Source organism: Apis cerana, linkage group LG13 (genome assembly GCF_029169275.1).
Source record: "Apis cerana isolate GH-2021 linkage group LG13, AcerK_1.0, whole genome shotgun sequence".
In the NCBI taxonomy this organism is placed as follows: Eukaryota; Metazoa; Arthropoda; class Insecta; order Hymenoptera; family Apidae; genus Apis; species Apis cerana.
Window position 1 is genome coordinate 7,629,527 of NC_083864.1, and position 18,200 is coordinate 7,647,726.

General features: G+C 29.0%; 2 protein-coding genes across 10 annotated transcripts in view; one reads left to right on the forward strand and one right to left on the reverse strand.

The window, feature by feature from the left end:
- The window catches only part of LOC107996194 (COP9 signalosome complex subunit 7b), a 225,851-nt gene that overhangs the window by 148,578 nt on the left and 59,073 nt on the right, over positions 1 to 18,200 (forward strand). The window contains exon 5 of one of the 7 annotated variants that reach the window (XR_009832421.1): positions 8,006 to 8,140. The exons of 5 other annotated variants lie outside the window; for them this stretch is intronic. Coding sequence is in view for 1 of the 2 variants with exons in the window: in XM_028665917.2 (XP_028521718.2) it covers positions 8,006 to 8,012 (7 nt within the window). In the remaining variant the exon portion in view is untranslated. Of the gene's footprint in view, positions 1 to 8,005; positions 8,722 to 18,200 lie in introns of those variants that run through there. One more of the 7 variants, XM_028665917.2, reaches the window with a different exon arrangement.
- The window catches only part of LOC107996192 (metabotropic glutamate receptor 2), a 250,405-nt gene that overhangs the window by 144,667 nt on the left and 87,538 nt on the right, over positions 1 to 18,200 (reverse strand). The gene's annotated exons all lie outside the window — the stretch shown is intronic.

An 18,200-nucleotide genomic window follows, 5' to 3' on the forward strand; every position in this document is an offset into this window, starting at 1 on the left:
AAAAGTATTGCATATAAAAAGTTTAATAGAAAAGTAGTATAACTTTAATTTTTTTACAAGTAATATAAAAATAAGAAACAATAAGTATGATTTTTATTCATGTATTTTATTATTTTTTTATGAATTTTAAAAATTTTATGATGAGATATAATAATCTTTTAATGTTTAAAGTATAAATTTTATTAAAATTATACGATTTTTTACAATTATTCCAAATTATAGATTTTGTCATATTTTTATGTTCCTATTGTTTACGTAATTACTTTCTTATGTAATTGTGAAATTCAAAAGGTCTTTTGAAGATATTTAAATATATTAAATATTTATTAATATGAAATATTAAATATTAATAAATGTTTAATAATTTTATCGAAGAAAATATTTTTTTTTTACAGAATAAATATATTTAAGAGAATATTTGATAATAAAATCTAATATAGATAAAATATTTTCATTTATATGAATATACGAAAATCCTTATATAAATATTGATTAAAAAATTTTTTTATTTTCATTTTCTTTATTATCTCACCTCTCTCGTTCGTTTTATTCGAATTGTAAAAAATTTTCTTGTTTCTCTTTTAACCAATTTACGTACAGATATTAATCGTGGTTATCTGGGAGTAATAAAATTTAGTAACGATTCCAAGTAAAGAAAAAAAGAAAATTTCGTGAACAGGGGTGAAAAAAGAATGAAAAAAGAACTAAAACATTGCTATATCGTAAGAGCAACAAGTGTTAAACATACGTTTTATTCTATCGCGTATGAAATCTCTTCGTTTTTCGAATTTCAATTCTCTTCTTTTTCATTCCCTATATTCATTCTTTCTCGAAGTTAGATAGTAATTTTAATTAAACGTAGCGGGAAAAAAAGGATCAAGTTAAAAGTATTGTTTTTTCCCAAACAGAAAAAAAGAATAAAATTTTTCTTATTGAATATAAGCGAGAAATTGATAAGAAATATACAATTTTATCTTTCATTATATTCGATACATGTAATATTTCGAGTTTCAATTTTTCATTAATTTCCATCAAAGCGAATTCATTAGACAAATATTAATCATGTTAACTAAAAAATAATAAAAAATTTTATCATATTAATTCGTAAATAGGATTTAAAGTATACAGTCATCGATCTTTCGTACTGGAACTTTAATATAATCTTTCTTCCTCGACTACTGGTAAATTATGAACTCCTTCATATGCATGTTATGTCATAAATCATAAAAAGAAAAAGAAGCTTCGTTATGCGAAGAAGTTTATTATACATCAGAGATGTATGCTTTTAAATTCTTTAATTCGACTTTTCTTTTCCAAGAATTTCTACGCAATAATTATTTTAGAATTCTTTTTCCCCTATCATTTACACATTCTCATTTTCTTCACGAAACTATTTTTTAAATTATTTTCTTTCAAAAATTAAATCCTTCGTATCGTTTCTTTTTGCCTTACGATTTATGCATTTTCACCTTTCTTCCACAAAATTATTTTCTTTCTCTTCCTAAGATCAATTCTATTCACAATTTATCGCTAATATATACATAAAACACTTCGGTTATTCGGAATGCAAAGGATTAAATTTTATTTCTCTTTTTAAACTCCTATTTCCTATTTCCTGGTATTCAATTCAATTTCTATTCAACGAGTATCCACTAACCCGAACGATTAAATCATCACATTCCACGCATAAGAGCGGGTTTCCGGCAAACCGGTAAAACACGGGAAAAGAGTAATTCAACGAAACGATTCGCACAATTTGTCGATAAATCTACCATTGAGACATTAATGAAGCGTTCATTGAGCAGAACTCGATCCACGTTCACGAATTCCTATCGTATCGAATTAAACACGTGTTGTTCGACACGCGATCGTTAGTCTAAAATTTCGCCCAAGTGATTCACATGGTTAACGCATAATAGACCAATATTGGAAATATCTCGTGCATTCGCGCGTCATCGTCCCTAAATAGAAGGAAAATGTTTATTTTTTTCTTTTTTTCTTTTTTTACGAATGTGGAGAACTTGAGAGTAATATTTCTTCATAAAAATTTCCGCCTTGTTAAACTTTCGCGAATGCAGCTTTCTCTTGCTCCGTTTGCATTTCCGGATTCGTTGCAATTTAAATTCGGAGACGAAATTTTTTTCTCCCGAAAAAAGGAAGGCGTAAACGTGTATAATTGTTGATTAAAGCGTTGCTAAATATTCGAAAAGATTTTCAGTCTTGATATAATTTTTTTTTGATAAAATTATTATTTTTGGGCGAGAAGGTTTTTTGTGCTCCGTTTAAAGATTCAATTAGAAAGATTAATTTTTTCATTTTGAAGTTTGATGTTATTATTTTTCCTGCTTTTTAAATTGTATTTTGAATACAACTTGAATACTTGATTAGATTTTAGAGAAGATTTTGAGGTTTTTGTTTCTTCGAGAGATTAATTTTACGTGGCAAAATTTTTTAATAGAATGATATTTCGTTTATACACGAACATATTAATTTGAATCGTGTACTTTTTTAAGAAAATTGTATAAGGAAAAGAAAAATTGATTGTTGTAATTGGATGAAAGTGAGATGAGAATCGCTACAAGAAATTTTAAGGAAGTTGAAAATTTTGTTAAGATGAGTTAAGTTTTTCACGATTCAAATAATACTCGTAGATCTTTGCAATTAATTTTAATAAGATAACTTTTCGATTTTTTTTTTCTCTTTTCTTTTCTTTTTCGACCATTGGGAAATCATGAATCACAGTCATCATACGTCATCATCGCAATTTTAAATATAATTCATATAATATTTTAATGAAAAACGAAAAAAGATAGAGGTTAAAGAATTGAAAGAAAAAATATTTATAAATTTATAAAAAAAATTCATAAATTCTTTCTACAGAATTTTTTCTAAAAATATTTCCAAAGTCTTCTTGAGATTTCTTAAAAAATAATATCTACATCGGATATCTACAGGAGTATTTCATTTTTTTTGTAAATCTTCTGTAAAAAAAAATCCCTCACGAAATATAAAGATCAAAAAACATTTTCCAAAATTTTCGTTTTCGAAAAAATGATGTATCATTCGTGAATCTTGTTTGATGATTCAAAACAAATATAGGAAAAGAAGAGTGCAAAAACTGTCATCTGGATAATAAATATAGGCAACAGATTGGTGAAATGTAACATTCGGGATGCAGTATAAATGTAACTTGGTGGCGACTTATGCACCGCGATTACACCATCTTGGAACTTTGAAAAATTAGGAAGAAAATTTTAGGAAATGTTGATTGGTTAACTTTAATGTTCATTGCTGCGAAAAACGATAATCATTGCGCTACTCTCGAGATGAATCCACGCGATTTACAACCTATTAACATGCGATTACCGTTTACGATTTAATTTGTTGATTGCATATTAATCGCCTTTACATTGGGATAAAATTTGAGTATGCACGTGCAAATATATCATAATTGAAACGCTAGCATCTTTTATTAAATATTAATTCCATATTGTTGTGGAATTAATTGTAAAAACAATTTAGATTTGTAAAAAATAATAGGTCACTTTTCTTTTTAAATTTCGTTTAGACGAATTAGAGACGAATTAAACTCTCGAGAGATAAATATTTGTTGAAAATTGTAAAAAAAAATGGACGGTATGTTATTTTAATTCGTGAAATTAAAATTGATGAGAAATTTTTTGCGAAGAATAAGAATGTTTTCCAAAACATTTCCTTATTAATGAATAATTCAATGAATAATTCATTCGCGAATGTTTATCGAATAATAAGTGAGTTTGTGAAACGTGCGGTATTATTTGTTAATTAGTATTTGGTAATTTCTGAAAATTTCGTTTCGTTATTCCAGAATTTCAACAGTTTATTACTACGTGAAACGAATTCGCTGATTCATGAATATTAGGGCTTTGGGTTTGTTGAATCTTTTCGTCAGATTTATTGTTGTTTGCAACCGTAATGGTAAAAGTTTTTGGTTGCATAATGTGGTTTAGTTGGAGAGTAAAGCACACCGGATGAATCCAGTTAATTAGTAAATTCTGAAAACGCATACCAATGGTTAAACTCTTGACTGTAATTCCACTTTGTTGACTAGTGTAAAAATCAAAACCAAGGGATTCCACTACTAGTCGAAATATAAAGTGATCTTGATTAACCGGATTGAGCGTTAAATTTTAAAAAATATTTTGTTTTATACCCATCTTTTTCATTTTTCTATTTTTAAATGTTGTAAATATTTCAATATTAAAAGTTGTTGAATTTTCGTTTGACTTCATGATAGATCATTTTTAAAGGTATCCAATTTCCAACATCATTATCATTTATATTGGGATTTTAATGAAAATATTAGAACCTCGTTTCGAATCGTATATAAATAATCAGAATATGAATTTAGATTTGAAAAAAAAAGTGCTTTAAAAAATTTCAAAGAAGTTATCTTTTATAAAATTTCTTGCGAAATAAGATATTAAAAAGATTTTACGAATTGCAGTCAAGAAATATTTTAATTCTAAAACTGGAAAGTGAAATAATTTTGATCATTCCACTTATAACAACAATAAATTAAAATACACATAAAAATTATTTTAAATCTCGTTGTAACATTACAAAATCTCCCATCAATTTAATATTACAGAAATATCGATCAAGTAATAAAACAGACTAAGATTTATTTTAAAATTTCCACGAATTCTTCATTCTTTCGAATTTCTTCAAAAACTATTCCCTTTTTCGAACACTTGATTGAACAAAAGTGTTAGATCAAGAATAAATAAATAAAAAAAAGAAAATAAAATAAAAGAATATTTTCATTCAACTATGAATTCGTCTCTCTCTATAAAAATAGACTCTTAATCTAGTGGAAAATCCATTAAGGTATCGAAGTCACGATTCGATTGGCCGGTGAATTGAATCGAAGAAAGTTGGAGTAATAACACAGTTCCTGTGGAATTTAATAGACTTCACGCACTCGATTTAACATCGACTATACGTGCCATAAGCGACCAACTTTCTGCAAGTATGCACGAACACCGGCGATGAATTTTGTACCATTAAGGCGAAGTACTTCGATTAAAGAAATAGGGGAAGGAGAAGTTGATATAGAAGAAGAAATTGTATTCGCTTGTTCTAATACTTTATCGCGATAACGTTGGCCATTAACGATACCGAGGTTTTTGGCTGGTTGGTTGGTTGTTGAGCTTTGAGACAGAAAAACACGGATAGATTTTTTTTTTTTTGCTTCTATGCTGTTATTAATCGCGAAATTTTTTTGTTACTTGGTGAAAATGATAGTGAGATTTTAAGTTTTTGTAGATAGGTGGATGGTAATGCGGTGGTATGGAAATTTCTTTGAAAGGATGAGATAAAACACGATCTGATAAACTCTCTTTGTTTTGATGAAAAATGGTTTTTACCCCGGCTTCGAATAATGCGTATTTTATGTTACGCTTGATACGTGCTATATTTAACTGTTTGATTTCATTTTTCTTCTGTCGAGAAATTCTCGTTTAATGATAAATGCATCTAGTTTATTTTTGAAATTTGGAAAATTCAGAATTATTCAGGATTATTATTATTATCTTGCACATTTTGTGCGATCTTTAAATCATTTACATTCTTCTAATATTCAAATCAGCCACGATATATAGTTTTCTACAGTATTTAAAAAAATTCATTATTAGTTGTACATGTAACGTTATGAAAAAATTCACTTTAGAGATTACTTTGGAAACTATTATAGAAAAGAAGAGCATTACAAAATAAAAATCGACAATATAAGATATTTCGATCTTCATGAAAAAGAGTCATTAATAAAAGAAGAAAGAAAAAATGAATCTTTTCTTGCAGAATATTATACGCAATTCTTCATCAGGAATAAAAACAATTTCATATATTTGTTTGTAAAATTTGCAAATTCAATGTTCGATTCTTCGATTCACGGATTACATTCGCAAATAGAGGGATAAAAATGAATTTTTAAGATAAGAAAAATGCAAGGAGTAAAAACGCTTCTTGGTTTGAGTGGTCATAAATTAAATTGCACTTAGCAGACTTTTATAGTGGATCATTAGTAAGGAGTAAGAGCACGATTACGTTTTCATCGTGGTTCGAATGCGATAAATTATGCGGTATAATTATGATAGAATGTTAGAATCACGATTGTTTGACTATGACTTATAGTGTCCAAGATGGATCAAAGAAATAATTTCAATAATTTTATGTTATAATTGTACTCGATAATTAATGCAAGAATGGACGAGTGAGAGAGAGACGAGTTTTATGAGAAGAAAAAAAAAAGAAATTAATTCATCAATCAGTCATTATGCTTTGAGTTTATTTAATTTTTTTATACATATATTATACCATACTTTGTACTGTCACAAGTTAATTTTTCGATATTATTCAAATATTTATTATACATTAACGAAAGAACAAAATTTAATTACTTGGCGATGACAGAAATGATATTTTACTGTTCACTGTGCCAATATTTTATAAGTAGATGGCTAAGAGATTTTAAAAAAACAGAGATGCAAATTTACAGCAGATTAATCTCGTAGAATTTTTACTAATATTTCATTTCGAGATGCAAGAAAGTGGAACGATTTTTTCTGCTCGGAAATGAGGAATTTCCTCGGATAGAATTTTCAATGAAAAGTTCTTTGGATTTCATACTAATTAATATTGATGGTTGAAATATCGAGATTGAGAAATATAACGAATTTTTGGAGAATTCTTTTTATTAAAAAAGCTTTATTAGAAAAGCTTCTTTCGGTCAAAAATTTTTCCAAATATTCGTGCCAAGAAAGTGAAGGTTTTTTTTATTCTTCAAGTTTCGGGAAAACTTATTTCTACAAAAAGAGAGATTTTTTTTTAAGATTTATAATGGAGACAGAGCATACTTTTTCATTTAGGTCAGTAGGATGCAGAAATATTCATTTCAAAATTTTTATATTCTTGAAATTTCATTTCAAAATATAATTGTATTTCTCGTAGTAAGAATAAAATCTTGGAATTGTGAAATTTACGTTAAATTGAAATTAATTGAAATCTGATTTATATATAGAAAAATGATCTCTTTATAAAAAAGATAATAGATTACTTTATTTGATTTATTATAATGTCCCAGGAGAATTTCTATTTTGTAAAATTTTCCATTTTTTTTTATTTTATTTTTAAAGAGTAATTTTCCAAAATACTTTTTATTCTCTACACGAGATTATATAGCTATTATATAAATAATCTAATATTGTGCAAAAAATTTTCCAAAATATTTTACACTTCGTGAAGTTGTTTAATAGAATACTTAAGACTACAATCAATCCATTCCAGAAATCTTAATTAAGCGAATCTTTTCAAATAATTGATTAATCCTTGCTATATCATCAATTGAACGTTGGTAATAGACGATTCACAAATTGTATGCATATCTATGTAAATCAACGAATATTTGCAAGATCTTCGAATTTCATCCTCGGGATTAGAATTTAATTGAACACATTGAACAGTATCTGTAATGCATATACATTGCCGAGAGAGATGCAAATGTAACTTCCTTCCGATGTACGGTGTGAATATTAAACGACTTTGATGTTTGATCACGGTTAAGAACACATGCATAAAATTGCAAACGTGCAAAATTATACACTCTTTCCATCAATTTTTAACACTCTCTGTTTTATTTTTTTTTTACATTTAATAAAAAAATATCATCATCCCATTAATATTAACCATAAAATTATTAAAATTTTTTCATCATTCAGGATTTTTTATTTTTTTATCAAAATCAAAATCGATTTTTTTTTTATAAATTACATTATATTCCACGCTATTCAAAGAATAAATTTTCTTCAATATTGTTTTCAAGAATACCTCATACTTTTCATACTCAATTGGCCTTGTCTCGTTTACAATAAACACCTCCATATTGCAATATTGCATCGAGTGCGGGTGTAACAAATTGTTTACAATTCTCGCCACTAATTAAATTTCTCATACTTGCTGATTTCAGGAAATAGCCGAGGATCCACCGCTATTCTTAACGAAGGGAACATGGGTTACATTGTTGATGAACTAATTGAGCAGATGTTGTCGAACATCTTCGCGAATTCGGTCTGGAATCGAGTCAGCAATTAAGTAGTTCACGGTAATCAACGTTTCTGTGGTGGATCATTGTCTTTCTTACACACATGCGCTCACGCTCACGTTACACAGATACGGATACAGATTTATTTAATAAATTGTGTACAATTTGACAAAGGTGGTAATCATAATGAGAGCCATTGAAATATTTAGCTATATCTCGACGAGAAAGTAGCCGACCGTGTTGACACTTGGCGATTAAGTTGTTAACTCTGCGTTGATTTTACTCTCCGATTTTCCACTCGAATCTACTCTCGAATGTGCTTCCGTGTTTGCTCGGCAGAATACATAGTTCAACAACGTTTCTCCGATTTTGTGTTTATTTACCGTAGATTTATCCCTTGTGTGATTGTTCCCCTAGTTCTCAGCTTCCATGAATAGATTTAGAAAAAGTTGATGGAAGTTGGGGGTGGAAATGTTGGATTAAATTGTTGTTTGAACAAAATTTACAGTAGTTAGTCTGTGTTTATTCTGAATTATTTGCACGCGAAGGGATTGCTTAAATATCTTAATTGTGGTGATGATGATTATTTGAATTGTAAACAGGGGGATATTACATTGAATAGATTACTTTATTAAAGAAAATAACACGATTATTTTTCAGAAATACACATTTCTTCCTTATTATATTTTTATATTAAATAATTTAATGTTATATTTAATATCGAATAGCATAGTTCCATTTAATATTGGATCCTTCTATATTTGACTTGCACCACTGATGATTCTCAATTCTCCAAATAATAATGCGATTAACGGAATAATAATCGTTATTCCCGTAAGAATTTTAGGTTGAATAATTAACATCGTCTCTTTCACATTGAAAGAAACATTTTATCCTTGTCTGTAATTTCATTTCAAAAGTATGGGACTTCGTGCGCGTATCTTTGTTCCCGAGAGAAAGAATTAAGACATTCGGATAACAGACGAATTAATCCAGCGTAATTAAACTCACGACATTCGATTATCGTTCCTCACTAAGCTCAACATGCATCTTTCTGCTTTAAACGAACGTTATAGATAATGGCCCAATAGGAAACTATTCTCGGTCGTTCTTGCAGGATTAATGATTGTCCTTTTTCTAAATTAACATATCGCGTTAACAACTGTTTAATCTCTCTCTTAAATTAATTCCCTCTTTAAAATTTCAACGGTTTAAACGAATATGTTAATTGACCTAACATATTGCATTAGTAATCGTATCGTTTAATTTTTATTTTTTTAAAATTTTATTCTCTCTATTTTAAATTAGCTCGAAATTTTCAAATTGACTTATTAAACTTTTTTATATTTTTATTTTTTTATATTTTTTGGCGAAGCAAGAGGTCTGAGAGGCATATTTATTTTTTATTCCTTTCTTCTTCTACGATCTGTTCAAATATACATTCTCGAATTAAGCTAAACTTTCGCTTTCGAATGACAGATGGAATATTTAGTATCATCATAGTTTCAATATTTCGAACCGAAAATATTATTCAGAGAGGCGTAATTCGTATTAAACGGTGGTGCATCAATCGACCGCTTCGATGTACCTCATCGTTCAGTGTTCTCACGCACCGAGGATATTTGTTCAAGAATACTGAAATAGGATTGCATCCGACGTGCTTACGTCTAACCGCGTAATGTTCTCTTGTAACAATTACACGAGAGAAAATAAAAGCGCAATCGAGGACAGGACCTTGATGAACGTGACTCGATTAATTATAAAGTAAATACCTCATTTCGTTACTCGATGTTCTTAATCTTTTTCTTTTCTTGTAATTAACCCTTTGATTGCAGATCGAGAAACGAGACGCGTCGAAATCGATTTGCACTTTGTCATTCGCATTCAAAGAAGCGATTAGAAAAGAAAAATACGTATCTCGTCTCTCGAATCTTGCCAATTTCGAAAAAGAGATATCATTTCTAATATTTAATAAAAGATATAAAATTCGAGGCATTCGATGCAGATCGAAGAAGAAGAAAGCCAATTCAATCGTTTATTTATTTTGAAAAGTCGGATTAATTTTCAGAAATTTTAAAAAAATTGTTCTCAGTTCGCGAGAATTTTGTAAAAAAAAAATATTATTCTTATAAAGACTGGAATGATACAAACGTTAAAGGGAAAATTTCCAACACGCGTTGCAAACTCATCGCAACCGTTAGCGACCAGATCGACTTTGATCAAAGTTTTCGACGCGGAGTTGAAAGCAAAGCCATGTAATAAGGTCGGTAATTAAATTTTACACGGTTTCCCTAAGCGGTAAGGTTGTATTTATTCGCGCAAGAGCATCTATGGTGTCACGTTTGTTAAGGGTGAGTTCGAAACGTTGCATAATGCATAACGTTAAGTCGACAGTTCTTATTGATCAAAGCGCGGTTTTTGCTTCCGTGACATTTACAATTTGGTTACTCAACGTTAACATTCGTTCTTGACTAGTTAATACGGTAGAAGGGTTTTTAAGATCTTGTGGCAAAGATAATATGCGCCGAAGTCCATTAAGACGTGTGTATTTACGTAATTAATGTTTGATGAGAAACGCTACTTGGTCTCGAGATTTATATAATGGGAACCGAGATATTGTCAAATTTGTATATGAGTTGGAATTGTATGACTTGAAATGCTGTGAGAAATTGCGTGAAATTCGAAGATTTAATATCTTGGAACGGTTTTGTAATTTAGTTCTTAAATTTAGTTCAAAAATTTTATTGAAATCGTTTTTTAATTATCTTAAATATTTTAACCGTTCGATATTTTGAGGCTATATTTTTTGAATTTTCAAAAATTTTATCTTCTATATTTCTTAAAAATTTTGGAAAGAATCGATTGAAAGAATTTTGAAAGTTTGAATTTTTGAAATTTTTAAATCGTTCTCTATTTAAAAGTTCTTTATTTAATATTTTATTCAAAAATGTGGATCACACTCCATGCATTATTTTCTGTATCACAATAATAAAGTTTTCAAGTAGGTTGATATGTGCATTAACGCTATATAATTAATATTAATAAGAAATAATTGATTTACAGAGATAATGAGTGGATAAATAATATTATTAGTTTGAATTATTAAATATTTGAATAATAAATATCAGAATTAAAGATTTTTCACTTGGAAATATATCTTGCGGAAATATATCTTTACACTCTCTTTAATCTCGTATTAAATTCTTAATAATATTATATTAGATCACGGTTTTTGAGCACGTTCTTTAAAGGTTCATCAAAATTTATTAAATTTTAAACCCAATTTATGGTTTGTTTAAAATAAATTTCATTTCCCAAAGTGAGGGAGAGATTAATAATTTTATTTGTGTAATTTTATAAACAAAATACGTATCTCCTCATCAATTCCTTATTTTAGGATTTTGAGGAATAATTTATTACATATCTCCGTACATAAATGAAAGTACTGCAAAAAGATAATTAATATTTAACATAATATTTAAAAATATAATAATTTTAACTACGAATAAAATTTTCCTCATAATAATTCAACTATATTCATATACATGAATTTTACATTTTAGAATACTTAAACGAAAAAGAAATATACAAAATATATAACTATAACAGAATTAGTACAATTTTTCCCAAATAAAAAGAATACAAAAGATTATTGAAAAATTATCACGTAGCCTATAAAAGCAAAAAAAAAAAATAAAAGAAGGAGAAAGAAATATGAAAACGACAACGATATTTTTTCGAACACGGTGAAATAAAAGAATAAAAAAAATGGTAATTTCATGCATCGAACAATAAAAATCGGAAATAAAAATGGACAAGAATGAGGGGGATCCATGACAAAGCGGTTGTAATTTTCCACGAATGATCGTTTTCATAGGTTTCCCGTGGCAGTTTCGCGTGTTTCGATCCAGGCCACGGTGAAATTATTACATCTCGGTGTGGGGAATGGGCAAAATTTGTTGCCCATGGAGTGGATAACACCGGCCAACTACACCTGCTCGACCATCGATAAGATTATTTACAGCGCGAACGAAATCGTATTACACGCATCCGCGCACGTAAATTGGCACACGCGTTGTGAGACGAGTCTTCTTCCATCTTGAGAATGGAAATTCGATTCGATTTTGAAGGAAAAAAAAAAGAAAAAAGACACGAAAGAAATTCTTTTATATTTCTTTCGTGCATCGAGAACAAAAGATTGATTACGGTCTCTAATAATTGTTTTCGTACGATCACATAGGAATGGCTCAATCGTGACACATTACACAGTTACAAATTCGATTGTTTAGTAATTTTGGAACCATTGATTCGATCGTGTTACCACTTTTTTTCAGTGGCGATTGAATTTTTTTGCCGATGAAAAATATTTTAGGAAAATTTAGGAAAATTACGAGTCGGAGTTTCTTTATTCGACAAAATAGAAAAATAAGATCGAGATATAAAAATGTGAATTAATTATAGAATCGTTCGTGTATTCCTCTCTCGCTCTGAATAATCTGAATAAAAATGAACGGTAGTGACTTCCTATAAAATTTGATATTCTAAATTTTTAACTTTTCTATCGAGGATAAAATAAATCTCGATGTTGAGACTGTGATTAATAATTATTTAAACAATTTTGAAAAATTTAAAAAAATTGAATAATACGTAAACGTATTAGTGAAGAATATTTATTTATCATATGATTTGTGATCTTTAGTCAACGATGAATTTTGTTGTAAATATATTTATGAAAGTTTGAAAGTTTCTTATCATAAGTGGAGTATATGATTCTGTATCAATTTAGATACGTACAGTTCACTGGTTTTTCGAGACTAGATTAAATCTATGACACGATAGTAATTAATCAAACACAATTCAGTTCTGTGGTCAGCAAGATCCACGAGTGTACGAACTATTGATTTTCTCTATTTCGGTGGAATATATACGAAACGATAGACATTCTCTATGTATTCGCCTTCGATTTTCGACATACACGCACGATATTTATTAATAGCATCATGATTTGTGATCATAGATCCGTAAATGATAATAAATAAGCTAAAATTTATCATATATTATAATCTCTGACGTGTTCTCGAATTAGAGAATTTGAAAATTTATTCATTATACTTTTATTATCATTTTAATTTTGATTATTAATATCATTGAAAAATTAAAATACTCGTGGAAATTAAAAATTATCCTCAAGGATAATTAGTAACCAATATTTAAATTTTTAATCAAATTTAAATTTTTCAAAGACGAACAGAGTTGAAAAAATTAATTAATTCCATAATTATCGGTTCGAGTTTCAAAATTTCGAAGCATCGTTCTTTAAAATAATAATGAAAAAATCTTTGATGGCATCGTAATGGAAATAATACGCCGCTTCCGCCGGAATCGATGTCACGCACACACTCCCCACTCCAAGATGTTTGAACACGGAACAGGGAAGGCACAAGAATATCATAAAACCGGATCATTCTCGTGTTTACCTCCGTAGAAGACGAAACTCTCGAATCGTACATTCTCATGGAAATAAAAATCTTCAGTTTCGGGCAAACAGAGAGGGTAGATGCAATCCGTAAACGTGGAATTCTTTCGGGGGAAGTATCATCCCATTTTTTATTACGATTCAACAAGAATATCATGGATTTTTACGTGAATATATTAACTCTCAACCTTTCCCCTTCGTGTCATCGTGTATTTCTATATCTATAAAGTGAAATAATTTTCGAGAAATTGGATGGAGATATGATATTCTTCTGTATGTATCGCGTAATATCTGTCGCCACGATTGTTTAATATTCTCCCTGCAAAGAGAAGGAAATTTAGAAATGGAACGAAAGAAAAAAGAACTTGAAACCCTTTGTAAGTGATAATAAAAATTTATAATTATTATTATTATGTGTATTTTATTTTTCTCAAAAGAAAAATTGAAGTCGAAGAAATTGTTTTCTGGGTTATAGTGAAAAAAATTAAAAAAAAAAAAAAATATAATTAACAGAGAGTTTTTGGATATAAAATTATAAAATTTGAAAAGAAGAAATTACATTTCTAGAGAATTTTTGTATTCGAGGAATACGTTTTTTTTTTTTTTTTACTTCGATGAATAGATGCGAGCAAGGCAGACACGTGTTTGAATATGAATATGCTCTCGCAATATCCTTTGAGTCCGATTGAATAATAAACAGAATATTATCGACAGGGAAATGCATGAGTGATAGAGTTGTGACGTATGAAAAAAAAAAAAAAAAGAAATTGCTATGTTAAAACGATATTTTTCACGTGAATATTGTTTTGACAGCGAACATTTTCAGTAATGTTCTATGAATAATAAGTCGGTCACATATCACTTTTTATTCGATTCACTTTAAATCATGCGAAGCCAATATTCATTGTATCGTATCTATGCTCATCGATGATAAAAATTCTTTTTTCAAATCGAACAAAATTTAAAAAGTTTGGAAGATAATATATAAATAATTTTAAATTTTAAAGAAGAAAAATTCAATCGATATTAGATAGTTTATTTATATCGATTGTTATTTTTTATTGCATTATATGTATAAGTAAAGATAAACGTTTAAATAATTTTATTTAAAAATAGATCGACATCGAAGGAACATTTATCACGAAGAATCCCATCATTCGACGATTTCTCTCTACGATATATATCGTTCCAAATAACAGCATACCTCTATGTATGTATATATATATATATTTCCTTTCCTTCTTGCATCTCCTTTTTCTACTTAAAACAATACTATCTGTCCATTACCAACGAGACGAGAATTTAATTTATGGTGGAAGCTAACGCCTTTCATATTTTTCTCCTTCTTGGCTTCTTCTTTTTGCTTTCTTCGATATTTTACCACGTCTGTCGTTTCCTTTGGAAAAGGGCAAGAGAAAAATGACGAGAGAGGTTGAAAAGCAACGGAAGGATCGTCAGTGAGACGCGATCGAACGGAACAACGATACAAAGAATTGTGCCACGTTTTACGCATCGCAACACATCGCCAATTCATAAAACATTGATTTCAATTTTTAGATCGAACGTATTCGTGAAGAATTCGCCTTTATGTCGGTTTACAGACATATTATTTTATCGATGAATTTTTGATAATAAAATTTGATCGATTTTTTTTTTTTTACAGCAATGTAATTACATTTTAATTTGGAAATTTGTTATTTTATTTTTTTTTTCTTTAAGATTTTGTTTTTTTTTTTTGAGTAGAATTTTATTTATAATTTATAGAAAAAGATTACTGATTCTTTTGGAAGAGAATATACACTGATGTTCACGTTTTGTTCAATTTTCCACTTGTAATTTCTGTTTGTCAATGTATATTGTCGATATAGAAAATTGATAAAGCATTTCTAGAAACAATGTTAATCTCAATTTTAGAGAATTACAGAATTGCAAGGACAAGATTATTTTCAAGTTTAAATCCATATGACAATATCGAATTAGCTTAAAACTTCTGCAATAACATTTCTCATGCTACATTTGTCGCGCGTTCCGCCGTCATATTATATTTGGATAAGAGCGAAAAAGTAGGATTGAATCATCCGAAATAATATTAATCTAACCAGGGGATATTTTGAAAGAAAATAACCGGAGAGATCAATACCTTTAATCTCTATCCTGTAACATTTCTTGACCACATTTTCGTTTCATCATTTTTGTCCATGTTTTTCCCGAGCGAATTTTCCTATCTCGCGTTACATGTTTTTCTCTATACGAACGAAATTAAATTTATATATATATATATATACATCTTTTTCTCTCTCTCTGAAAAGTACCAGTTTCCTAAAAGAAACATCATCAAGTTTTTTATTAAAAAATTTCTAAGCTCTTCAAATTAAAAAAAAAAAGAATTATATTCTTTACCTTTTTGAATTCGTCTTTCTTCCTCTTCTCTCATTTTCTTTTCTCTCTTTTTTCTTCTTTCTAGTAAAAGGATATAGTGGAACGTTTTATGGCTTCTATAGTACGTTTTACGAGACAATAATTGAAACGAACACACGAGCACGTCTCTCACTTCATTTTACGAATTACCATCGAACAATTGAACGGTTTGTGTGCTCTTTTATAACCATCGTAGCTCAAGTAGAATTCATTTAGCATTATAACTCCGTGAATGACTGGCAAGTTTCAAGTGTCGATTCTTCGGTGTTAATCTGTTTCCTCTTTCATCTCGTGCAAAAGCGTTATCGGTTTTCATTCTTGAATGCATTACGCTGATTCGACGGTTAAAGTTAAATTAATTATTCTTGTTCTTAAAATTATTTATCGATTACTCGACGATTAAATGTATCGAGAATGTAGGATAAGATATTTGGCCATTTTTTTTTTTTAATTTCGAAGCTCAAAGTGGAAGTTATTATTTCAATTTCATCAAATTTTAAAATTTACAATTCTACACAGTGTATATTATTCTTATGTCAATCTTCCCATGTTTGAAATTCATCATACTATATTTGAATTTTAAATGTAGCATGGAAATATTTTCTCTCGGTTTACTGTTTTTTCGAACGTTGCTGCAAAAGCAAACAATGAAAAATCAAAATATGATTCGATATTTTGAACGATATTTTGTCACAGATTATTCTTCTAAAACGAACTTATTCACTGGTCGTCGACCATTATATCGATCATAGCAATATATCTTTAATAAAAATATTATATGATTGTTAATTAATCAAATTTGATTTTAGAGGAAATTATGTACAATTGATATTTATATTTATATTGGGGAAGAAAAAATTACTATCTTCGTTATTTTTCTGAATATATCATGAATATATCAAAACTTCATTAGTGCATCATATTTCATCACATGCGTAAAAGCTGTGATGAAATAAAAATATAAAAAAAATATAAATTACGTTTTGACCTTCTTCAATAGCATTATTAAAGAAAAAAATATTTTTTATTACGAATACATATAATTTACATGCATATTGCGTTAATTTAAAAAAAATGCGAGAATCATCAAGTGAGCTTGCTCATTTCATTGCAAATCCTATTTCGACGCGAACAGAAGAAGCACATCATCATCAGAATGCATTTTTGATTTTTTAGTAGTGGCGACACGTATCACGATATCGATTTCTTTTTCTTATTTTACCGTGGAACTCATATATTAGTCAAATTTATATTCATGCTTTGAATCTGGCAACGGTTTGTGTAAAAACTGCGGGGTTAAAAGTTCATCCCATCGTCAGAGCTTCCAATCCGTTCTCCAAATCGCAACAGCAGATGGGATCGTGCTATCTTGGAAAGTTTCGAAACAATCAAACGAAAAAATAAAAAAAAATCTTCGCCCATGATCCTTGATTGTGATTGCTTCTTTGCACGATCGATCTTCTCTCTTCCGTTTTTCTTCTTTTTTCTTGAATAAGGATCCAGTTTATTTCGATTTCGCAGTAAATATAATTTTCAATTTTCAAAATTTGCAAATTTTTCTCGCGATGAGAGATTAGACTGAGATCATGTAGAATGTAATTTTCTTGAGAAGAAGAAATAATTTACGAGAAATTTAAAGAAGAATTCATTGCAATATTTAAATAATGAATTCGCATAAATAGTTTAACAAAAATGAAACTTTTTCTCTTTTACGTTTTATTTATCGTAAAACACATATTTTATTTTCTTCTTCTCGAAGAAAATATAGATTGCATTAATTTAAAAGTCGTCGACAGATGTTTGACACGCTTTAAACTATCATATTCATAGTGATTCTCGATGGAACACGAGATTGGCCATTTCTTGTTATACATCGTGTGACCAAGATTCATATGATCTATCCGTTTATAGCTCGTCGAATTTTCGAGGTCGCCATTTTACAAGCTCATAAAATAGTGCACCCTTACCTTCTTCTATCATCGTTTCTCGTCTCGTCTAGCTTATCACGGCTCGAAGATTTGTGCGAGGTACTCGGGAAATGGCAGGCGAAAGCGTGTATTCTTTTCCGTGGAGGGAAAAAAAAAAACACGAGAGAAAATGTTACCTCGACGTGAGTATGGTATGTAAAAATTTTAAAATTTGCGATAAGCATCTGATTTTATTTTTGCAGAAAGAAACGATTTATTTCGTTCCGTAATTTTATTGCAATTCCGCCCTCTTCTTTCT